This window comes from Aquarana catesbeiana, linkage group LG06 (genome assembly GCF_042186555.1).
Source record: "Aquarana catesbeiana isolate 2022-GZ linkage group LG06, ASM4218655v1, whole genome shotgun sequence".
Lineage (NCBI taxonomy): Eukaryota > Metazoa > Chordata > Amphibia > Anura > Ranidae > Aquarana > Aquarana catesbeiana.
In genome coordinates, this window is record NC_133329.1 from 128467688 (window position 1) to 128492804 (window position 25117).

At 46.9% G+C, this 25117-nt stretch overlaps 1 protein-coding gene across 4 annotated transcripts in view; it reads left to right on the forward strand.

Annotated features, from left to right (window-relative positions):
* Positions 1-900: 900 nt before the first annotated feature.
* The window catches only part of LOC141148913 (BTB/POZ domain-containing protein KCTD5-like), a 121106-nt gene continuing 96889 nt past the window's right edge, over positions 901-25117 (forward strand). Inside the window, exon 1 of one of the 4 annotated variants that reach the window (XM_073636778.1) lies at positions 901-1184. In XM_073636778.1, coding sequence (XP_073492879.1) covers positions 972-1184 — 213 coding nt within the window. In that variant the 5' untranslated portion in view covers positions 901-971. The remainder of the gene's footprint in view (positions 1185-25117) is intronic. The other 3 variants (XM_073636780.1, XM_073636781.1, XM_073636782.1) reach the window with 3 other exon arrangements.

Sequence of the window (25117 nt, forward strand, 5' to 3'; positions counted from 1 at the left end):
GCAGCAATTTACATTTTGGATGAAAGGTTTAGCACTGGAAAACACTTTTTGAAAAATAAAAAGTGCATTTTATATACATCTATATAGATCAGACCAAAATGAGGGACAAATGAGGAGGAATGAGGGACAGAGGGACATTGCTCCAAATCAAGGACAGTCCCACGAAATCAGGGACAGTTGGGAGCTATGGGCATTGCCATTGTGAATGAGGCCTGAAGCCTGAGGCCATATGCACATGGATACTTAGCAACTCCTGTGTGCTGAGCTGTAAAATCCCCTGTGCTTTCTGGTTCCTGGGGGAGCTGCACATGCCAAGTATGCCCGCCGATACTACTGAAGGACTGTGCTGGGGTAATGCTGATGGCTTCTGCTTTGGTGTTTACCTACACATCATACGTGTATGCCACTTTTCACGGCTTGTGCCACTTTCGAAGGCAGAAGCCATCAGCAATTACCATGTACAGCCATTCACTTGTATTGGCAGATGTACATGACATGTGTGGCCCCCCAGGGATTTTACACCTCAGGAGCTAATAAGACTCTGTGTGGATGAGGCCTAGTGTGCATTCATTTTATAAACAGGAATAAACCAACACCATGTATTGTGTTTTATTTTGTCTTTACTACTGTGCAGTAAATCAGGAAGCAGACACCGACTAGATTGGAATATAAATCCACATTTATTTCTACAGCTTTGCAGCTCAGTTGTGAGCTGTCTGTTGAAGAACTAATCAGAGGTTCCCTCATATCCAGGCGGGCCCCTTCCTCCCCTTGCCCAGCATGGTTCCAGTCTATATGAATTACTCTCGGGCGCCTTCCTTTGTTTACTTCCTGCTGGGTGCACCACCGAGCACAGTCCCCCGGATCGGGAACTTCCGGCGAGTGGCCAGGAAGACTCCCAGCCCGCAGAAGGAGGAGACTATTGAAGAGCGGACACTTCCGGGGTTGTCAGTGGCTGGGGAGTGACGGACATGGCGGAGGAGAGCTGTGAGCTGAATGGCTCCGGGGCGTTGGTGGGGTGCCGAAGGTGTGCGGCTCCGGGGGAGAGAGGTGGGGTGTCTAAGTGGGTCCGGCTCAATGTGGGGGGGACGTGCTTCCTGACAACCCGACAGACCCTGTGCAGGGACCCCAAATCCTTCCTGTACCGGCTGTGCCAGGCGGACCCGGACCTGGACTCTGATAAGGTAAGGGGGGCGGGGAGGGCACATGAGGGGACACGGCGCAGGGGATGCAGTGGGGAGTAGAGTGGAAAGGTGAGGGGATGACAGGGGACCCTGAGGAGGAATAGAGGGGGGAACAGGGGACCCTGAGGAGGAATAGAGGGGGGAACAGGGGACCCTGAGGAGGGGGGGGGACGGGACGCTGAGGAGGAATAGATGGGGGGGGGGGGACAGGGGACCCTGAGGAGGAGAAGAGGGGGGAAAGGGGGGACAGGGGACGCTGAGGAGAAGGGGGGGGACAGGAGACGCTGGGGAGGAGAAGAGGGGGGGAGGAGGAGAAGAGGGGGGAAACGGGGGACAGGGGACACTGAGGAGAAGGGGGGGGGGCAGGAGACGCTGGGGAGGAGAAGAGGGGGGGGGGAGAAGAGGGTGGAAACGGAGAACAGGGGACGCTGAGGAGAAGGGGGGGGACAGGGGACGCTGAGAAGGGGGGGACAGGAGACGCTGGGGAGGAGAAGAGGGGGGTAGGAGGAGAAGAGGGGGGAAACGGAGAACAGGGGACGCTGAGGAGACGGGGGGACAGGGGACGCTGAGGAGAAGGGGGGGACAGGAGATGCTGAGGAGAAGAGGGGGGAACAGGGGACCCTGAGGAGAGAACAGGGGGACACTGAGGAGGAGAAGGGGGGGGGACAGGGGATGCTGAGGAGAAGAAGGGGGGGGGACAGGGGATGCTGAGGAGAAGAAGAGGGGGGAACGGGGGACGCTGAGGAGGAGAAGAAGAGGGGGGAACGGGGGACGCTGAGGAGGAGAAGAAGAGGGGGGAACGGGGGACGCTGAGGAGGAGAAGAAGAGGGGGGAACGGGGGACGCTGAGGAGGAGAAGAAGAGGGGGGAACGGGGGACGCTGAGGAGGAGAAGAAGAGGGGGGAACGGGGGACGCTGAGGAGGAGAAGAAGAGGGGGGAACGGGGGACGCTGAGGAGGAGAAGAAGAGGGGGGAACGGGGGACGCTGAGGAGGAGAAGAAGAGGGGGGAACGGGGGACGCTGAGGAGGAGAAGAAGAGGGGGGAACGGGGGACGCTGAGGAGGAGAAGAAGAGGGGGGAACGGGGGACGCTGAGGAGGAGAAGAAGAGGGGGGAACGGGGGACGCTGAGGAGGAGAAGAAGAGGGGGGAACGGGGGACGCTGAGGAGGAGAAGAAGAGGGGGGAACGGGGGACGCTGAGGAGGAGAAGAAGAGGGGGGAACGGGGGACGCTGAGGAGGAGAAGAAGAGGGGGGAACGGGGGACGCTGAGGAGGAGAAGAAGAGGGGGGAACGGGGGACGCTGAGGAGGAGAAGAAGAGGGGGGAACGGGGGACGCTGAGGAGGAGAAGAAGAGGGGGGAACGGGGGACGCTGAGGAGGAGAAGAAGAGGGGGGAACGGGGGACGCTGAGGAGGAGAAGAAGAGGGGGGAACGGGGGACGCTGAGGAGGAGAAGAAGAGGGGGGAACGGGGGACGCTGAGGAGGAGAAGAAGAGGGGGGAACGGGGGACGCTGAGGAGGAGAAGAAGAGGGGGGAACGGGGGACGCTGAGGAGGAGAAGAAGAGGGGGGAACGGGGGACGCTGAGGAGGAGAAGAAGAGGGGGGAACGGGGGACGCTGAGGAGGAGAAGAAGAGGGGGGAACGGGGGACGCTGAGGAGGAGAAGAAGAGGGGGGAACGGGGGACGCTGAGGAGGAGAAGAAGAGGGGGGAACGGGGGACGCTGAGGAGGAGAAGAAGAGGGGGGAACGGGGGACGCTGAGGAGGAGAAGAAGAGGGGGGAACGGGGGACGCTGAGGAGGAGAAGAAGAGGGGGGAACGGGGGACGCTGAGGAGGAGAAGAAGAGGGGGGAACGGGGGACGCTGAGGAGGAGAAGAAGAGGGGGGAACGGGGGACGCTGAGGAGGAGAAGAAGAGGGGGGAACGGGGGACGCTGAGGAGGAGAAGAAGAGGGGGGAACGGGGGACGCTGAGGAGGAGAAGAAGAGGGGGGAACGGGGGACGCTGAGGAGGAGAAGAAGAGGGGGGAACGGGGGACGCTGAGGAGGAGAAGAAGAGGGGGGAACGGGGGACGCTGAGGAGGAGAAGAAGAGGGGGGAACGGGGGACGCTGAGGAGGAGAAGAAGAGGGGGGAACGGGGGACGCTGAGGAGGAGAAGAAGAGGGGGGAACGGGGGACGCTGAGGAGGAGAAGAAGAGGGGGGAACGGGGGACGCTGAGGAGGAGAAGAAGAGGGGGGAACGGGGGACGCTGAGGAGGAGAAGAAGAGGGGGGAACGGGGGACGCTGAGGAGGAGAAGAAGAGGGGGGAACGGGGGACGCTGAGGAGGAGAAGAAGAGGGGGGAACGGGGGACGCTGAGGAGGAGAAGAAGAGGGGGGAACGGGGGACGCTGAGGAGGAGAAGAAGAGGGGGGAACGGGGGACGCTGAGGAGGAGAAGAAGAGGGGGGAACGGGGGACGCTGAGGAGGAGAAGAAGAGGGGGGAACGGGGGACGCTGAGGAGGAGAAGAAGAGGGGGGAACGGGGGACGCTGAGGAGGAGAAGAAGAGGGGGGAACGGGGGACGCTGAGGAGGAGAAGAAGAGGGGGGAACGGGGGACGCTGAGGAGGAGAAGAAGAGGGGGGAACGGGGGACGCTGAGGAGGAGAAGAAGAGGGGGGAACGGGGGACGCTGAGGAGGAGAAGAAGAGGGGGGAACGGGGGACGCTGAGGAGGAGAAGAAGAGGGGGGAACGGGGGACGCTGAGGAGGAGAAGAAGAGGGGGGAACGGGGGACGCTGAGGAGGAGAAGAAGAGGGGGGAACGCTGAGGAGGAGAATAAGAGGGGGGGACGCTGAGGAGGAGAATAAGAGGGGGGAAACGGGGGACGCTGAGGAGAATAAGAGGGGGGCAACGGGGGACGCTGAGGAGAATAAGAGGGGGGCAACGGGGGGCGCTGGGGAGGAGAAGAGGGGGGCAACGGGGGGCGCTGGGGAGGAGAAGAGGGGGGCAACGGGGGGCGCTGATAGGGCGCTGAGACAGGGGATGCTGAGGGGGGGGGACAGGGGACACTGGGGAGGACAGGGGACACTGAGGAGGAGAATGGGGGGGGGGGGGGGACAGGGGATGCTGAGGAGGAGAAGAGGGAGGCGGGGGGACAGGGGACGCTGAGAAGGAGAAGAGGGAGGGGGGGAACAGGGGACGCTGGGGAGGAGAGGGGGGGGACTGAGGAGGGGAAGAGGGGGGGAACGGGGGACGCTGGGGAGGAGAAGAGGGGGGGACGCTGGGGAGGAGAAGAGGGGGGGGGGAATGGGGGACGCTGGGGAGGAACGGGGGACGCTGGGGAGGAGAAGAGGGGAGGAACGGGGGACGCTGGGGAGGAGAAGAGGGGAGGAACGGGGGACGCTGGGGAGGAGAAGAGGGGGGGGGGGAATGGGGGGCGCTAAGGAGGAGAAAAGGGGGGGGGAACGGGGGGGCGCTAAGGAGGAGAAGAAGAGGGGGACCCTGGGGAGTAGAAGAGGGGGGGTCTCCATACACTGGGGGGCTAGTGACATGAAAGTTATGGAGGAGGCGTTAAGAAGGGACACTAGAGAGACTAGTGGCATGGGACACTCAAGACAGGGGTGGTGGGCAAAGGAGTGACAGAGGAAACCAGGGATGATGGGGAGCACTGAGGAGAAGAGGTGTTACAGGAGGATGGGTGGCGGAGTACACCTGTTTGGGGGGAGGGGTTCAGCTACTGCTGGTCTGGGACATGTGGTCCTATAGCACACTAAAGTTTGTTTTGGTAGTGAAGAAACTTGGATCATGAAATTTGGGAATGAGGTTTGGGTTGGAACTTGGAATAGCACTCGGACTGGGAAATGAAAATGCAGATTGGAGGTTCCGGTGAGATTGATACTGTAGTCTTCTTCAAATCCTGAGTCAAATGACCAGTGCAGAAGCATTCATAGGCTGACCATACTCTGCTGGGACTTGGTGTACAGTCAGTGGCTGCTGAATACAATAGCTTCTAGGTGACATTCCAGAAGTCGATAGATTTCTTGTGTTCACCCCTTGGGACAGAATGGTAGAAATATGGGGTGTGTATGGCCGGGAAGTGCTGGCTGTCAAAGAGCCCAGGCTCTCGTCTTAGCAGAAAGTGAGATTTGGGCTCCTACTCTTCTTGTACAGGGTTTTTTTTTTATTTTTTATATTTTTTCTAACGTTTTTGAATGTAACCATTTAAAAAAAATAGATGACTCCATACAGAAGGAAAACTACCCATTGGCTATGTGAATTGGGGTGTCATTTGATTCCATGATGCTGTAATGGGGTAGCAGGGTCTGGTGGTAGAGTGGGACAGTATGGAGGACATTAGGCACCCTTCTCCTGTCCTAATACTGGCTGTCTTGGATATCCCGGCACTCCTATCTTCAGGTTTCCTAGTATCACTTTAATGTGCTCTGCATGTGACTTATTTCGCCTTTTGTGATGTGTTTAGTAGGTTTAGCCCCGTATATCACATGAATAATCAGGCTTTCCTGAGGATTTGTGGGAACTGTATACCTTTTTTTATTTTTTTTACTTTTGGGCAATTATTCCGATCAGTTGTCTACGGACACGTAATATGAGATTATACTGGATTAACCTCAATGTGCTTTCAGCTGCCTTATAAATCACCTGGTAAGCCAGGAGCCAAAAGAATCTCTTCCAACATATGTCCTGACATCTGTCATTTGAATGAGCTGGAAAACCTTTCACAACATCCAATCGCATTGCATTCTTTATTTATACAACTGCCCATAGTGTTTGTGATGGTTCAGTAACTTATTCTATGCAGTTATTCTCTGTATTATACTATTTTTGCAGAGGTCCTGGAGAATAAAATGGTGGTTGTTGCAACTTAATATGTCACATAATATCAAATGCCGATTTGTAGGAAAAAAATTTTAGTGAACACAAACGCAATACAATACCTAATCTTTTGGCAAAATAAATAAAAAAAAAATAAAATAAATTAAAATAAAAAATAAAAGATAATGTTACACGGATTAAAAAAATGTCAAACATGTTATATTTTGAGGAGGGAGGCGCAGATGGGGGTTGCCATGAGCACCTCAATACAAGTGTGTCTATGTTAATATAATATATTATATTGAGGTTGTTAAAGGTGTCCTCTTCCTTTTTATTATCTTGATTGTCTGTGTTTGGTTAAGCAGTCATTTCAGCTACTGCCACAGTGTTTGATTAAAAAGAGGAGGTGCAGATGAAGAGGGAGCATGCATACTGGATCCATGCAGTCATTGCGCAAGTAGGAAATCAAGTTCTGGGTCATGTATAATGGCCTCCATGCAGTGCCGGGACACGGTCATCTAGAGCCCAGGGCGAAAATGCCAAACTGTGGCACCCCCGCCCCATGTATGAGCATTATGTGTCGGCAAAAAACCTCCCCACAAAAACACTGCACTGGTGGCGGTGATCGGGATCCTGCTCGCTCTGATCCAACCAATCCATCCAATGGCTGATAAGTGCACAGCACACCTTCTCCTGGGAGGAGATCTCTGCCCTGGCCTGGAAACATGCAGGCAACCACGCCCCTGACTGGTCACTCTGCAGCCTGGTCACGTATTTGTGGTGTCTACTGAGGAAGGGGGGTGAGGGGCCCCAGGATGGTTGGTGGAGGAAGAGAGGACCCCAGGGTGGCTGGGGGAGAAGGGGCTGGCCCCAGGGTGGCTGGGGGAGAAGGGGCTGGCCCCAGGGTGGCTGGAGGAGAAGGGGCTGGCCCCAGGGTGGCTGGGGGAGAATGAGAGGGCGCCTGGGAGTTTAGCGGAGAAGGGGAGGTCCCCCAAGGTGGTTGGGAGAGGAGGAGAGGGCCCTGGGTAGTTGGTTGTATATTCACTGTGTGCTAGCTGCTAACTAATCATACAGCGCCCACTTTATTTTGTTTTTAATGCAGATATGAGAGCATGCCCAATGTCATCCACAACCCCCCCCCCCCCAGTTCCTACTGTCTCTCACCTAACCCCCCGCCTCCCCCATTATATGTCTCAAAATGCTCCCGGTCACTAACCCCAGATCACCCAAACTCCACATCAGATGGACATGGCTCCCAGCCCATTCCACTTCCACCTCCCTAGTCAAACCAATCGCTACCGCATAGCCACCACGCTCACCCACCCCACCTCCATTATCAGTCTCCAACCCCCACCCCATGCAACCCTGAACAATCTGAGGTCCCATCCATTCTTATCTTTGGTCCCCTCCATCCTTCTCCATCCAATAATATTCCTGGACTCTTTCAGCCTTCCATTCCCATCCTTGGATTCTTCCATCTTTTCTTTCTTATTCATGGATTTCTCCTTCCCTATCCCCAGACTCTTCCATTCTCTATCCATGGATTTCACCATCTTTCAATTCTTATCCCTTGACCCCTCCATCGTTCAGTTCTATACCCGGACTCTTCCATCCTTTTAGTTCCTATCTCCAGACTCCTCCATCCTTGCTTTCCTATTCATGGAGTCCTCCTTCCCTATCCCAGACTCCTCCATCCTTCCTTTCCTATTTGTGGATTCCTCCTTCCCTATCCCCAGACTCCTCCATCCTTCCTTTTAGGGTTGCACCAATACCACTTTTTTAAGTACTTTTTTTTTTTTAAGTACTCGCCAATACCGATACTTTTTTTTTTTTTTTGTCGTAACAGTGGCACTGATGAGAAGGCACTATTATGCAGCACTGATGAGGCGTGGACTGTGTCAGCTTTTATATATATTTTTTTTTTTTTTTTTTTTTAAATTATTTTTTACAATTTATATTTTTTTGTTAATTCCTTTTTTTACAATGCTTTTTTTTTTTTTTTTTTTTGGGGTGGGGGGGTGGATGGTGTCAGTGTTTTGTCATTGTTTTTTATCAGCCCTGTTGGGGGGCTTTGGTGGGATATCGGGTCTAAACGGACAGAGAAAGGGGCTGAGGACACAGATTCCCCGACCCGTTTCTCAGCAGCCTCAGCTGCATTGAAGATGAATGGAGAGGAGACAGGCTCCTCTCAGTTCATAAACTGAAGCATTGTAAATACAGTTTATGATGCTCAGTTATGAATGGGCAGAGTCAGTGACCATTGTGTGCATTCGGAAAAGTAAGGAACCGGTAAATTTCATATTTACCGGCTCCTTTCTCCGCTCTCCATCCTGACAGATCTGGGGCAGGGAGGACTGGAGGAGGGCCTGGGGAGAGTGAGGACCATACGGGTGGGGCTGGAGGAGGACCTGGAGAGAGTGAGGACCATACGGGTGGGGCTGGAGGAGGACCTGGAGAGAGTGGGGACCATACGGAGGGTCAGAGAGAGCGAGGACCATACAGGGGAGCTGGAGGGGGACCCGGAGAGAACGAGGACCATATGGGGGAGCTGGAGGGGGATCCCGGAGAAAGCGAGAACCATATGGGGGAGCTGGAGGGCGACCCGGAGAGAGCGAGGAGCACGTGGTAGTGCAGGACCCTTTTCCAGAATCGCGTCATGCTGTGCTGCATTGATTATAATGAGCATCATTCAAAACCATGCAATTGTCATGCAGTTTCTTCTAAGATTGCACTAGTGTGTGAACCTTAGTTGTACTTCAAAGATCATCTCCACCCAAAGCTGACAAATTAGTTCACACTTTAACCATTTACGGACCAGCCGCCGTCATTATAAGTTGGTACTTTGACGTGGAATACCATTGTTATGGCAGCAGATAGCTGCCATAACCCTGGTATCCTCTTAACGGTGGGCAGTCCGCTTTCGGATCAAAGTGGTCTATGCGGCGGAGTCGCCACAAAATCACTTTTATCGGCGGCGGAAGAGGTGCCCCCCTCCTGCCGCGCTCCGGTCGTCTCCGCCACTTACTTGAGCCATCGGTAGTGGCGAAGACGATCTGATCCTATTCACTCGCAGACTTGGAGCCGAGTGAGGGAAAGATGGCCCCCACTCGGCTTCATAACATTGGATGATGGAAGCGACGTCAAACGTCACTTCCGCCCAATAATCTTAAAGGATAATTTTTTTTTAAAAACATTTATTTTTGTTTATTGCATTTAAGGGTAAATGTGAGATCTGAGGTCTTTTTTGACCCCAAATCTCACATTAAAGAGGTCCTGTCCTGACTTTTTTCTATTACAAGGGATGTTTACATTCCTTGTAATAGGAATAAAAGTGACCCGATTTTTTTTTTTTTTTTAAAGAGGACAGAATAAAAAGTAAAATAAATAAGAAAAAAAATAAAATTTTTAAAGCGCCCTGTCCCGCCGAGCACCCACGCAGAAGTGAACGCTTACGCAAGTCGTACCTACATATGAAAACGGTGTTCAAACCACACATGTGTGGTATCGCTGCGATCGTTGGAGCAAGAGCAATAATTCTAGCACTAGGATTGCCTCCTCTGTAACTCACAACTGGTAACTTGTAGAAATTTTTAAACAACGCCTATGGAGATTTTTACGTGCCAAAGTTTGTCGCCATTCCACGAGTGGGCTCAATTTTGAAGCGTGACATGTTGGGTATCAATATACTCGATGTAACATTATCTTTCACAATATAGAAAAAAATTGGGCTAACTTTATTGTTTTATTTTTTTTAATTCAAAAAAGTCCAGTTTTGAGCAATACACTTTTGTTGCGGTAGGGAACGGCGATGCAAACTATTGCAGAGATATTACACTCTTGTTTGGTGTTTTATCCAATCTGTGCCTTTTTTTGGTGGAGTTCCTATGAACAAAGTCGGGCATTTCTTTCAATCTAGTTGTTTTAAATGCCTGGAATAGTGTACAGGAAGGCAAGGCTTTGCTGTCTCGAACATTAACAACCATTCATGAATGCAAGCCTTAAAATAGCAGTACTAAGTGGGAATACAGATAACTACCATTGTAGTGACACTGACCAGGCCCAAATAACGCAGTGAGGTTTTGTTTTGCATCTCAAGCAGTTTTCTAGATTTCTTTGTAATGTGATGTATTGGAAAAATAATGCCCCCATTTAGTTAAACTGATATAGGACACCTCCAAGATGTAGAGCAGTCATGAGTAGAATATAAAGGCCCATATTTCAGTCTTATGTAATGTATAACAAGAGGGAGGAGCCATCCCATAATGGCTAGTTTGGGAACAGGATACATTATGAAAATGCTTATTGCTTGCACTCTGTCTAATGGCTCTGCTTAAGAAAAAGTCCACATGCATTATTTATCTTGATCAATTTTTTATATTTGTGCGTTTAAACTAGCTAAATTGCTGGTAGACTGTAACTCCCCGTGAGGTGTCTGTCCATTGCACCCCACTGTTCTTCCAAAAAAGAACTCTCGGGCCAACCATGAGCAGGTAATGGGACTGCTAATGTGTGTCTTTACTACATTTTGCTAGCTTAAAAACTTGGAGGTCATGACATGCACACAGGTGTTTAAAAAAAAGAAAAAACTGCGTCCAGCTCCGTACAGTGTATAGCTTTTCATGGACCTGAAAGCAGCAGTGTTGTATATTATGAGCCCAAGCACACTGCTATGTTGTGCTCATTGCTTTGTACTGTGGGCAACTCCATAAAATTACAGAAAATTCTGCAGTAGCAGTCAGTATTTCTGTAAATTTTGCATGTAGACGTATGAGCATGCATACATGCTGGGATTAAAAACTGAGTTAGAAGAATAGTTAAAGCGGAGGGCCACCCTGGAAAAAAAAAGCCACCAAAATTCCTAAAAAAATTAAAAAATAAATTTGAAAAAAAAAAAAAAATGTTATACTTACCTAAACCCTTGTTGCTAGGCAGTCTTCCTAATCTGCCTCTTCCTATTCCACGGCGTGTTCTTCTCCTCGGTGAGCGGCCCCGTTGTCTTATGGGAACTGTGTGTGTTCCCAGAACACCACGGGGCCATTCACAGATCGATGCGCCGCTCGCGCGTGCGCAGTAGGAAACTGCCTGTTTCACTTACCTAGGATGGTGGTGCCGGGCCCCGAGAGCCGAGGGACGGTGCGGCCTCGGGCGGCCGACATCGCGGGCACCCAGGACAGGTAAGTCTACTTATTTAAAGTCAGCAGCTACAGTGTTTGTAGCTGCTGACTTTAAATTTTTTTTTTTTAGCTGGCCGGAATCCCGCTTTAAAAGAATTTTTACACATGTGAAGGCTTAACAAACATTTTATGCATCTAAACTGTGAACGAAAACATTTTATGAACAATAACCTCCTTTTTCTTAATGCAGGATGGTACTGACGGTAGGATCCTGTGTAGATATTGGGATTTTACTACACCCATGTGCATGAGCCCTAAAAGTCCTGGCTGGCAATAGACAACATTATAGAGCTGCACGATTAATCGTTTAAAAAAAATGTGATCTCGATTCAACCCCCCTCCTGATCTCTATGCAGAATTTCCCGGTTCATTCATTTAACAAGTGTAGAGAGTTCTCTGCTCACTCAGCTGTCAAAAGAAACAAAATGGGCAGCCTGCCAAGTTTTTCACAACATTGTCAGCCCTGGTAGACAACTAGAAACATTGTAACTTTTTCCTTCTTAGATCAAAGGGATGAACTTCTGTGTGTAAATAAGGGAAGTTTAACCACTTAAAGCGGAGTTACGCCCAAAAGTGGAACTTCTGCTTTAAGCACTCCTCGCCCCCTTACATGCCACGTTTGGCATGTAATTTTTTTTGGGAGGGAGTGGGTGCCTTGTTTTTGAGTGGGACTTCCTGTCCCACTACCTGCTTCTGACTACCTAGGCGACGACTCCTCTCCCCCTTAGCAGCCCCTCCCTCTCGGCAATCTTCTGGGACACGTCCCAGAAGATTGTCTGTCCACTCAGAGAGCGCAGCGCGACTCGCCTGGCCGTGAAGCCGCTAGCTGTCACGGCCGGGTGCCCAGTTTTAATGGTGGCGCCACGGAGAGGAGCGGGGCTCCGTGCAGCCGCATCACTGGACTGTGGGACAGGTGAGGGTCTGTTTATTAAAAGGAGCTACATTTTTTTTTTTTTTTTTTTTTTTTCTTGGTAGCTGCTGACTTTTAATAAACTAAAAAAAGCATGGAACTCTGCTTTAAAGACTAAACCTTTTTCTGACATTTGTTTACAAAGTTAAAATCAGTATTTTTTGCTAGAAAATTACTTGGAACCCCCAAACATTTTATATATTCATATTCATACTGCACAATTAATTAAGATTCAAAATCTCAATCTTTTCCCCTTCCCGATCTTCAAAACAGCATGTCACGATTCTTTCTAACAAGTGCAGAGTTCTCAAAGCTGGAAAAAAAAATTAAAACTTGGCAGGCTGCCTGGATTTTTTATCACAACAAATTTGAATAAGTAGAAGCAAAGTATCTTTTCCTACTTTTATCAAAGGAAAGAACTCCTTTAACCACCTCAATACAGGGCACGTACACCCCCTTCCTGCCCAAGCCATTTTTCAGTTTTCAGCGCTGTCGCACTTTGAATGACAATTGCGCGGTCATGTTACACTGCACCTTAATTAAATTTTTATCATTTTTTTCCCACAAATAGAGCTTTCTTTTGGTGGTATTTGATCACCTCTGCGGTTTTTATTTCTTGCGCTATAAACAAAAGAAGAGGGACAATTTTGAAAAAACACAATATTTTTTACTTTTTGCTATAATAAATATCCAATTTTTTTTTTTTTTTTTTAACAATTTTTTTTCCTCAGTTTAGGCCGATACGTATTCTTCTACATATTTTTGGTAAAAAAAAATTGCGATAAGCGTATATTGATTGGTTTGCGCAAAAGTTATAGCGTCTACAAAATACGGGATAGATTTATAGCATTTTTATTATTTATTTATTTTTTACTAGTAATGGCGGCGATCTGCAATTTTTATTGTGACTGCGATATTGCGGCAGACACATCGGACACTTTTGACACATTTTTGGGACCATTCACATTTATACAGCGATCAATGCTATAAAATTGCATTGATTACTGTGTAAATGTGACTGGCAGGGAAGGGGTTAACACTAGGGGGCGCTCGAGGGGTTAATGTATTACCTAAGGAGGTGATTCTAACTGTGGGGGGAGGGGACTGACTGGGGGAGGTGACCGATCGCTGTCCCTATGTACAAGGGACACGCCATCGGTCTCCTCTCCTCTCTGACAGGACATGGATCTGTGTTTACATGCACAGATCCACGCTCCTGCTGTGTTACCCGGCAATCGCGGGTGCCCGGCGGACATCGCGGCCGCCGGGCACGCGCACCGGGTCCCGAGTGACACGGCGGGCGCGCGCGCGCGCGCCCCCTAGTGGCTCGGGAAGGCGAGGACGTCATATGACGTCCTCCCAGAATAACAGAAGCCTCGTCCAGCCGTCATATGACGGTGGGCGGTGGCTTAGCGGTTAAAGACCAAACCTTTTCTGACATTTTGTTGCTTACAAGTAAAAAAAATCATTATTTCCTGTTAGAAAATTACTCGAACACCCAAACATGAGATTATATATATATATATATATATATATATATATATATATATATATATATATTTAGCAGAGATTCTATAGAATAAAATGGTAGTTGTTGCAATATTTTATGTCACACCGTATTTGCGCAGTGATTTTTCTAAAGCAATTTTTTTCTTAAAAATACACTTTAATGTATTAAAAAAAAAAACTAAACGGTAAAGTTAACCCAATTTTTTTTTTTTTTTTTTTTTTGTATAATGTGAAAGATGATATTACGTCACGAGAATCGTGATCTTTATTCTAAGAAAAAAAATTGATTCTCACTTTAGCCAGAATCGTGCAGCTCTGCAACACTAATATACCTTTTATTTACATTTTTACACCAGAAACTCACATTTTTTGGAACTGTGATTAAGTGCGTTGTTTGAGGGTTTCAGATTCCATAGAGCGATGATGTGCATAGTGAAAGTACTAGTGTAATTTAAAGCGGTCCTGTAAAAAATGGGAATATGGAAGCTGCCATTTCTGACTTGTATGTGAAGGTGGAGACTCTGGTGCAGACATCCTTTTAATCTTCACTTGATTTACTGACCTGGAATAGTTGTGCTGGATAGGAACAGACCCATGCTCTTGATGTGGATTATTAAGACACCCCCCCTCCCGTTTTACTAACTTGAGCCTGTTCATTCCTTCGGCGTAGACGCGCTCACCTTCTCTGCCCGGGGTTCTCGGCTCTTGATTGGATAGATTGATAGCAGCCCAGCTATTGGCTCCCGCTGCTGTCAATCAAATCCAATGACGTCGGGGGCGGGGCTGAGTCCTGCATTCTGTGTCTATGGCAAGGTAACCCCCCGGGAGAGTGCTTCTCCTAGGGGGTTATACGATGCGAGTAGGAGCTGATAGCGCTGCCAGGGGACCCCACAAGAGGATGATCGGGGGGGAAAAATGAACTGCACAGTGGAGGTAAGTATATGTTTGTTGTTTAAAAAAAAAAAAAAATAAAATCACAAGGGTTTATAATCACTTTAAAGGATAAGTTCACCTTTTTTAATAAAATAAATAAATGCACATTTTATTAGCGAGTAAAATGTGCATTTACTGTGTTTTAATTTTTAGAAACCTGGAAAGCATTGCACCAGCAATCAGATTGCTGCTGCCATGCAGATCTCCTGTAGACTGTCAGTGTAATCTGTCTACCCCATACATTGTATGGACAGGCAGTATCACACTGACAGGAAGAATGCATGAACTACCACAGTGCTCAAAAGCGCCTTGGTAGTTCATTGAGAACTATAAGCTGACAGCTGCAAAGGGTGTCATTAATTGTAGTCCATTCATTCACAGAACAATGTTTTCTTTGTGGGGATCAGAGGGGGGTGCGGGGGTCGGTACATTTGTAATATGTTACACCCTGAATATGGTTGTAACATGTTACAGAAGGTAAACCTATCTTTTAAACCAGGGGTAGGCAACCTGGGGCCCTCCAGCTGTTGCAGAACTACAAGTCCCATCATGCCTCTGGGAGCAATTGTAACTGCCAGACTTGCAATGCATTATGGGAAATGTAGTTCCACAACAGCTGGAGGGCCCCAGGTTGCCTACCCCTGTTTTAAACCGAATAGAATAAAGTATTAGCCTTGTTTCAGTTTTCTGCATAAATGGCATTGCAGAACCTTCGACTTAGGCTTCAAGCATGCAATATAAGCAGAAAGGTAAAATATGTCTAAACTACGTCCCTTTCTAACCAATGAAACCACAAAGCTCCTGATTCACTCCCTGGTTATCTCTCGCCTCGACTATTGCAACTCCCTCCTCATTGGCTTTCCTTTAAATAGACTATCCCCCCCCTTCAGTCCATCATGAATGCTGCTGCCAGACTCCTCCACCTTACAATCCGCTCAGTGTCTGCTACCCCTCTCTGCCAATCCCTCCATTGGCTGCCACTTGCCAAAAAAATTAAATTCAAAATACTAACAATAAGTTACAAAGCCATCCACAACTCTGCCCCTAGCTACATCACTAACCTAGTCTCAAAATACCAACCTAATCGCCCTCTTCGTTCCTCCCAGGACCTCCTGCTCTCTAGCTCCCTCATCACCTCCTCCCATATCCGCCTCCAGGACTTCTCCCAAGCCTCGCCCATCCTCTGGAATTCCCTACCCCAATCTGTCAGACTGTCTCCAGATTTATCCACTTTTAGGCGATCCCTGAGAACTTTTCTCTTCAGAGAAGCCTATCCTGCCTCCATTTAACAACTGCATTATTTTCTCCATTAGCTCATCCCCCACAGCTGTAATGCCCCGTACACACGGTCGGACATTCCGACAACAAAATCCATGGATTTTTTTCCGACGGATGTTGGCTCAAACTTGTCTTGCATACACACGGTCACACAAAGTTGTCGGAAAATCAGATCGTTCTGAACGCGGTGACGTAAAACACGTACGTCGGGACTATAAATGGGTCAGTAGCCAATAGCTTTCGTCTCTTAATTTATTCTGAGCATGCGTGGCACGATCGGAATTTCCGACAACGGATTTTGTTGTCGGAAAATTTTATAGCAAGCTCTCAAACTTTGTGTGTCGGAAATTCTGATGGAAAATGTGTGATGGAGTCCACACACGATCGGAATTTTCGACAACAAGGTCCTATCACACATTTTCCGTCGGAAAATCCGACCGCGTGTACAGGGCATTACCCTTTTGTATAACTTGACCCTCCCTCCTGGATTGTAAGCTCTAACGAGCAGGGCCCTCTGATTCCCCCCCTGTATTGAATTGTATTGTAATTATACTGTCTGCCCTAATGTTGTAAAGCGCTGCGCAAATATGCACCAATCGGCCATAACATTATGACCACCCACCATAACCTATCAAGGCATGGGTCCACTAGACCTCTGTAGGTATGCTGTGTTATCTGGCACCAAGCTGTTGGTAGCAGATCCTTTAAGTTCTGTAAGTTGTGCGGTAGGGCCTGTGTAGATTGGACTTTTTTCAGCATATCCCACCGTTGCTTGATTGGATTGAGATCTGGAGAATTTGGAGTCCAAGTCAACATCTCAAACTTGTTGTGTTCTTCAAACCATTCTTGAATTTATCAGACCAGGCCACTTTCTTCATTGCTCTGTGGTCCAGTTTTGATGCTCACATTGTAATAGGCACTTTTGGCTGTGGACACCGTTAGCATGGGCACCCTGACCAGTCTGCGGCTACACAGCCCCATACACAACTTTCTGTCAGAACCAGCAGTATTTTTTTCAGCCATTGAGCTACAGTAGCTTTTCTGTTGGGTTGGACTACACAAGCCAGCCTTTGCTCCCCACGTGCATCTGTGAGTTTTGGGCACCCATGACTCTGTTGCCGGTTCGCCAGTTTTCCTTCCTTGGACTACGTTTTGTTAAGTCCTGACAACTTCTGACTGGGAACATCCCACAAGAGCTTCAGTTTTGGAGTTGCTCTGACCCAGTCTAGTCATTAACAATTTGGCTCTTGTCAGTCTCTCAGATCCCTACACTTGGACATTTTTCCTGCTTTCAACACCTAAAATTCAGGGAAAACATGTTCACTTGCTGCCTAATATATCGCAGCCACTTTCAGATGCTGTTGTAAGGAGATCATCAATGTTGTTCAGTTTACCTGTCAGTTGTAATGTTATGGCTGATCAGTGTATATGCTCTTTTACAGGCTCAGCAGCATTTAAGGTGACCCTATTGTCAAATGCATTTTGTCACCAATAAGTGTTGAAATATTGCTTTTTGCTTTGGAAAGCCAGTCTCAGCTGTGTCTCTATAACACTTCTCTTTTGTAATTGGTTGAAAGCTTAAGTGCTGGTCGTAAATGACCCTTTATTTGTAAAAGCTTTTGGTTTAGCAAGCTACTTTGCATTGGACAATTTGCTTCAAGCTGTTAAGTGAACTAGTGTCAGACTCAGAATAATCTCTGTCCCTTTTCAATTTTCTCATTTAGATTTGGAGGGATAACACTTAAAAAAAATTATATATATATATATATAATATTGTCAGTTCAAATCCTCCTCCAGGTTCCTCTCACACTCCAAAGACATACTGGTAGATTTATTGGCTCTTTTCTAAATTTTTACCCTAATGTATTGGCTGCCCTGCACTTACCTGAGCCCAATCTTGAGCCAGTGCTATGCCCATCTGCAGCAGATTTTCTCCTCCTCTTCATACAGGAGACTCTGCAGTCAGTCAGAACCTGTGAGGAGGTAGAGGGGGGCGGGCTGAACCACGCTGTGTCTCTATAGACGCATACAGTCCAACTTGCGATCCAGCCTGCACATGTGCCACCAAAGGGAAAAAAAATTGAAGCTTTACAACCCCTTTAATCTCATCAAAGTATGTTGACCAATTACAAAGGACATTGAACAGGTCTACTTGCTACACTGATCCAATTTGCTTCTTCAAGACCGTGATGTCAATCCACATACTGTACATTTAACTTATTAAAGCGGAACCTTAGTCAGAAAATGAAGTCCTGCTAGATCACTACAAACTGACCCCTTTGCAGGTATAGCCATGTAAAACATTAAAATAAGTGCCTATACTGTTTAAAATCCAGGAAAGCACTCTCACCCTGCACTGCACATGCTCAGTTGCTCTCTATTTTTGGGCACTGTGCCGAATTTGTACAGGCCGATCTACTGACAGCCCAAAGATTTACTGCTGCTCATGGGGCTCTGGGCTTCAGCAAAATGGCAGCCTCCAGCAAGAAGAAACCGTAACAAAGCTTTAGCCAATTTACAGCACACACTATTTTTGGTTGCAAAATTTTTAATGTAAAATGTATGTTTCTTGCTAAAGAAGGTTATTTTTTTTTTTTTTTTTTTTAACAAATTGTTATGGGTAAATTTCCGCTTTAAGAACCACTGTTGTGATGGTTTAAAGCCCAACTTTACAAAGAATAGTAAGCACAAGGGACATAACTCGGCAGTGCCTGAAAATGGAGAGCAACTGAGCATGTGCAGAGCAGGATGAGACAGTGTATTACTGGATTTTACACAGTTTAGGCACTTATTTTTAATGTTTTACACAGCTATACCTGCAAAAGGGGCCAGCCTGAAGTGATCTAGCAAAACCTAATTTTCTGACTAAAGTTCCACTTTAAGTAGTAATCTCCCCCCCTGTTGTCCTAGTCTTTCAGTGTAGCAAGGTTTATTAGAACTGAGGAGCTGTCATCAAGAGAACCCAACTGTGCCGCCTTTCTTCTTCACTGCTCCATTCATAGAAGCCCTACTACAGCTTCTATGAATATTTATGAAGGAAGCAGGCTAACCTTTCAGTAAACTGCCCATCCTCCATTCATAGGTAATGTTTTGCATATAAGTGTAGAGATTTATATTTGGCTGCCATTTCTGTAGCCAGAACTTTTGTTGAAAAGTTTGCCGGTTTGTATTTATAGGTGACTTAGGGCTCATTCAGATATGCCCTGAGACCCATTCTTTGTGCTGCATTGCTTTTTTGCTGTGTGTGCATCCATCTTGGAGTTGTGCACAGACAGCCCATAGAAGTGGATGCAGATTCAACAGGTGTATGGACGCAGTCGTGTGTCAAAATTTGACACATGGGCAGGAGCGGGTGCACGGATCAGAACACACACACTGCATTCGGGTTTGTGCTCCTGCCCACATGTCAAATTTTGACACGTGACTGTGTCCATGCACCCACTGCATCTGAATGCTCCCATCTGAAGTGTGCTAATTAAAGTGACTTTGTCTGACTCTTCTGGGAGTGTCTGAAGTCTATGTACACCATGTGTGCTGTGGGGCCATCCGCCTACAGGGCAAAGTAGTGACATGTCAATCGACCAACAAATGTGGTTCCATCACAGCTAGAGATTTATACTGTAGCACGGAATAAACTTTACAATAGTGAAGCAGTTTAACACAGTTTACATATGTAATGCTATGTTTGTTTTATTGGTAAATACTTTGTTTAAATATGTAAAGCCTTCTTGATTTTTGCATATTTCCAGCTTTCAGATGAGCTTATGTATTGGGTCTATTTGGGTTTCCCTGCTTGATTTGCATTCACACAGAAAAGGATTTGCCTATTTACAGCCTTCTCTGAGAGAACCCAGGAAACCTCCTTACAAGTGCCTGAAGGAAAAAAGATTCATAAACTCAACAATTGGTTAATCAAATGAGGAAACTTTGAATGTGTCAGACGGCACCTGTTGTTTAAAGCTTAAAATGATTGTAAGGGTTCGTTTTTTTTTTTTTTTTTTTTTTTAATAACAAACATATCAACATATCATACTTACCTTCACCGTGGAGCTCGTTGCAGACAGTGGCCCCGATCCTCGTCTTCTGGGGTCCCCCAGGGCCTCTCGCGGCTCCTCCCCACATCAGATAACCCCCTAGGAGAAGAGGGTTACCTTGCCGTCGTGCTCCTGAGTCCAGCTTTCGACGTCCATAGCTCTGGCGCACACGTCATTGGATTTGATTGACAGCAGTGGGAGCCAATGGCTGCGCTGCTATCAATCTATCCAATCAAGAGCCGAGAACCCCGGGTAGAGAGAGAGCGGGTCCCCGCCGGGTCAAGTTCCAGGGCTCAGGTAAGTAAAACGGAGGGCTTAGGGGCTGGTCACTGACAGGTGTTTTTTCACCTTACTGCGTAGGATGCGTTAATGTGAAAAAACAAGAAAGGTTTACAACCCCTTTTTAAAAGGGAGTTCAGGCTTTACCTAACTACTCTTAAATTTGTCTCTCTGCTTCTAACACCTACACTTACAGTGCCTTCAAAAGGTATTCATACCCCTTGAAATTTCCCACATTTTGTCTTGTTACAGCCAAAAACGTAAATGTATTTTATTGGGATTTTATGTGATCGACCAACACAAAGAGTGTGAAGTGGAAGGAAAATAATAAATGATTTTCAAATTTTTTTTTACAAATAAATATGTGAAAAGTGTGGCATGCATTTGTATTCAGCCCCCCTGAGTCAATACTTTGTAGAACCACCTTTCCCTGCAATTACAGCTGCAAGTCTTTTTGGGTGTCTTTACCAGCTTGGCACACCTAGAGTGAAATTTTTGCCCATTTTTTTTTTTCTCAAGCTCTCTCAGATTAGATGGAGAACGTCTTTGAACAGCGATTTTTCAAGTTTTGCCACAGATTCTCAATTGGATCTAGGTCTGGACTTGGACTGGGCCATTCTAACACATGAATACGCTTTGATCTAAACCATTCCATTGTAGCTCTGGCTGTATGTTTAGGGTTGTTGTCCTGCTGGAAGGTGAACCTCCATCCCAGTCTCAAGTCTTTTGCAGACTCTACAGGTTTTCTTCTAAGATTGTCCTGTATTTGGCTCTATCCATCTTCCCGTCAACTCTGACCAGCTTCCCTGTCCCTGCTGAAGAAAAGCATCACCAGAACATGTTGCTGCCACCACCATGTTTCATGGTGGAGATGGTGTATTCTGGGTGATGTGCGGTGTTTTACGCCACACATAGCGTTTTGCTTTTAGGCTAAAAAAGTTGAATTTTGGTCTCATCTGACCAGAGCACCTTCTTCCACATGTTTGCTGTGTCCCCCACATGGCTTCTAGCAAACTGCAAATGGGACTTCTTATTGTTTTCTTTCAACAATGGCTTTCTTGCGACTCTTCCATAAAGGTCAGATTTGTGAAGTGTACGACTAATAGTTGTCCTGTGGACAGATTCTCCCACCTGAGCTTATCCAGCCTGTTAGTTTAGGTGGACAGCCTTGTCTTGGTAGGTTTGCAGTTGTGCCATACTCTTTCCATTTTCGGATGATGGATTAAACAGTGCTCCCAGAGCTTGGGATATTTTTTTATAACCTAACCCTGCTTTAAACTTCTCCACAACTTCATCCCGACCTGTCTGGTGTGTTCCTTGGCCTTCATGATGCTGTTTGTTCACTAAGGTTCTCTAACAAATCTCTGAGGGCTTCTTTATTTTACTAATTAGGTGACTTCTGAAGGCTATTTGTTCCACTAGATTTTAGTTAGGGGTATCTGAGTAAAGGGGGCTGAATACAAATGCACGCCACACTTTTCACATATTTATTTTTAAAAAAATTTGGAAAACCATTTATGATTTCCTTCCACATCACAATTATGTGCCACTTTGTGTCTATCACATAAAATCCCAATAAACGTTTTTGGTTGCAACATGACAAAATGTGGAAAATTTCAAGGGGTATGAATACTTTCTCAAGGCACTGTACTACTCTTTTAAAGAAATATTAATATACTGCCTTTTTTCAGGCTGTTCCAGTCAAATCACTTCAATCTGCTTCAGGGGAGAGTAAAGTGCACCCCTATAACGGCTAGTAAAGTCTGGAGCGGTGACGTCTCCCATAGACTTTAATGGCCCTTCCAGTGTCGATGCTCCCTCCTCTCCCCTGCAGCAGCAAGGGAGATAACGTGACTTGACCAGAGCAGACTGAAACTAGACAAGTATGTACAGCTTTTTTTAAACGGCTTAGTTAGCATAGGTGTTGGGGGGGGGGGGGGGGCGGCAACAGGCAGAGTAGCTAGGGAATACCACTTTCAGTTTAGAGAAAACCTTAAAAAAAAAAAAAAAATCGGCACAAGGGACAGTAATTCAAATCAATGGGATCAATACAACCCCCTCTACCCCTACATCCATATTCTTTTGGTGCTTTGGGGGTTAAAACGAGCTGAGGGACCTGTCATATGCACTCGTCAAGAGTGCGGACCAGGGCTGCAGGGTTGTTTTGACACCTGAATCACACATGCACTACTTTTCAAAAACCCAGTGCACCAAATTGCATGGTACTATGGTACCATGTGATCTGGTGCAGATAAACGCACTGAATTTGCGATCTGCGCTTGGGGTGTCCTTAGGAATATATTGACACCTGGAGGCAATCGCACAACCAGTGTGTTTTGAAAGCAGTGTAGGAAACTTGGACGGAGCAAAGGTTTCCTGCACAGCATTGCATGCCTTCAGGTGTACTGGCCCTAAAACTAACTAGGAACTTTGTGTGGCCTTCAAAGGTACCTGAGGCCACTGCAGGCTGCACAGCATGGCTTTACACAAACACCATTGCAGGCTTTCTATTTATATTCAGGCTGTCTGTCATCAGAGAAGTACCTGAATTTAAAATTTTAGATGCTGCACTTTCATAATGGTGCCCATACCAGGGTTGGCGTTCCAGTCTGTTAGGATTGCTGTACAAGCATTCCCCGTATCCAGAATGTCTGTGCCAGTTTTTGAAAGATTTGGGCTTTGTAATGTTGTATATATTTTTTGTGACAACAACTCTGGCAGATGTGTATTAAAATGTGTGCTGCAATACTTCATGAGAAATGCAGACAGTGTTTGTGAGAGCTGATGCTCCTTATATCCACTTCTGTCACTAGCCTGGAGCATTAGATTGCCTGCCAGACTCTGCACATGCAACAGATTCATGTTGTGTTTCGGTCCCAATATCGGCTAAAGCCTATTCTTCTTTTTTTTTTTTTTTTTTTCCATTCAACCCAACGGCCTGAACAAAAAAATAACGAACAGGTAAGGAGGAGCCACTGTACTAGCTATCTGAGGTTAGTACAGTGATCTCCCTTGCTGTTTGTTCTATTGCTTTCTGACAGGGGTACGGCTCCCGTGCCAGAACACATCTATCAGCACTCCCAGCCATTGGCTGAGAGCACCGACCGGAAGTCGGTTGGCAGAACTTTTTCAATCGTGCCCCTTTATCTAAAGCCAGCCGAATGGCCGGCTTCTGACCGGATGCAGTACACACGGGCCGAATGTTTGCTGGTTTCTATGGAATAGGTTGACGCTGCCCGACATTCAGGCTCATGTGTACTAGTCTTATGCCGGCCATACACGGTTCGAATTTCGTAAGAATTTTCTTTCGAATATCGTATGAAAGAATTTTCGTATGAATTTCGCACCATTAGTGGGCTGCAACAACGGCTGATTTTCGTGCGGCAATCAAATTTTAGGAATCGGACATATTGGAAATTTTTAGAAAAACTAACGATTTTCTAATCAATGATGTGAGAATCGTGCGAGAAATGTAATAAGAAAAGAAAATTTACGGAGAGAGAGAAGAAGATTCCCGGCCACGAAAATAATTTTTTCTGTAGCAACATGCGGTGAAATTGAAGGCTTGGTCGGCCGAATTTCGAAAATCAATGATGGCATCATTGGATCACAAAAAAAACAAACATTCTGATTTTGAAAAGAAAATTCGTTCGAAATTTGACCGTGTATGGCCTGCATTAAAGGAGTTATAAAGGTAGAAGGTTTTTTATCTTAACGCATTCTATGCATTAAGATAAAAAAAACCTTCTATGTGTAACAGCCTCCCTAGCACCCCCCTAATTACTTACCTGAGCCTCATCTCTCTTCAGCAATGTCCACGAATGTCTAAGCTGTCTGGGACACTCCTCCTGATTGGCTGAGACACAGCAGCAGTGCCATTGGCTCCTGCGGCTGTTAGTCAGCCAATCAAGGGAGAGAGGGGGCAGAGCCAGGTTGGGACTCCGTGTCTGAATGGACACACAAAGCTGTGACTCGGCCCCAGTACCCCCGTAGCAAGCTGCCGACTGTGGGGGCACTCGACAGGAGGGAGGGGCTAGGAGCGGCAAAGAGGGACCCGAGCAGAGGACCATCCGGGCCACTCTGCAAAACCAACTGCACAGAGCAGGGTAAGTATAACATGTTTTTGTTTTTATTTTTGTTAAACGCGACTTTACAATCACTTTAAACATGTTTTAATTGGTGTGTTATATAAAATAGCATTTGGTTGGCATGTGCAGACATTTACATGATGCATGCAAGGACTAGGTTTAGTTTTAACAGTCTGTTCATTAAACATGCCCATGCAAATTACCGTAATCACGTTTGAAGGTTTCACTCCCCTTTTTTTTTTTTTTGCCGATTCTGCGATTCTTTCAGATTGTACTGTTGTGTGCTGTTTTCTATAGGAACAGGTTTCACTGCATATGGTGTTATGATCAACAGGGATGAGCAAGAAGCATATTCACCTAAGAGGGTTCTAGAATGTCTTCTTGCATTTAACACCACTATTGCTGCATCCTGTCTTTCCTACTCCAGGACAACTAACCTAGCTATGTGTATTTACACAGCTAAAGTTGCGTGACATGTCCAGCCCGTGAGCAATATGTTTGTGTTATTGTTCCCACGTTAAATCCTCCTGCTGCAGTGGCAACACTGCTACATTAAATGGCTGCTGACATTGCAAGCCCTAATGAAAGGGGCGCTTTCAGGCCCCTGAAATGTGTTGGCTTTCTTTGTGGATTTTAGGTAGACTTCCTCCTTTATAATTATATTTGAACTCTTACCTTTTGAATTGGGCTCTCTGGTTTATTGTTCTCACTCTTGTCTGAAGGGCTCCAAATGCATATCTGTGCATGTGAGCCGCCGGCTCAGCATCAACATTCATGATTCATATATCCCTCAAAACTCCTTTGCTGAGGACCCACCTCATTTTACATTCAACCTGCTGACAGTGGCAGCATTGCTATGGCACAGGAATAGAAAAGATCTCCCCAATATGACAAAAATACTTTAAGGGTTTGATGATTTCC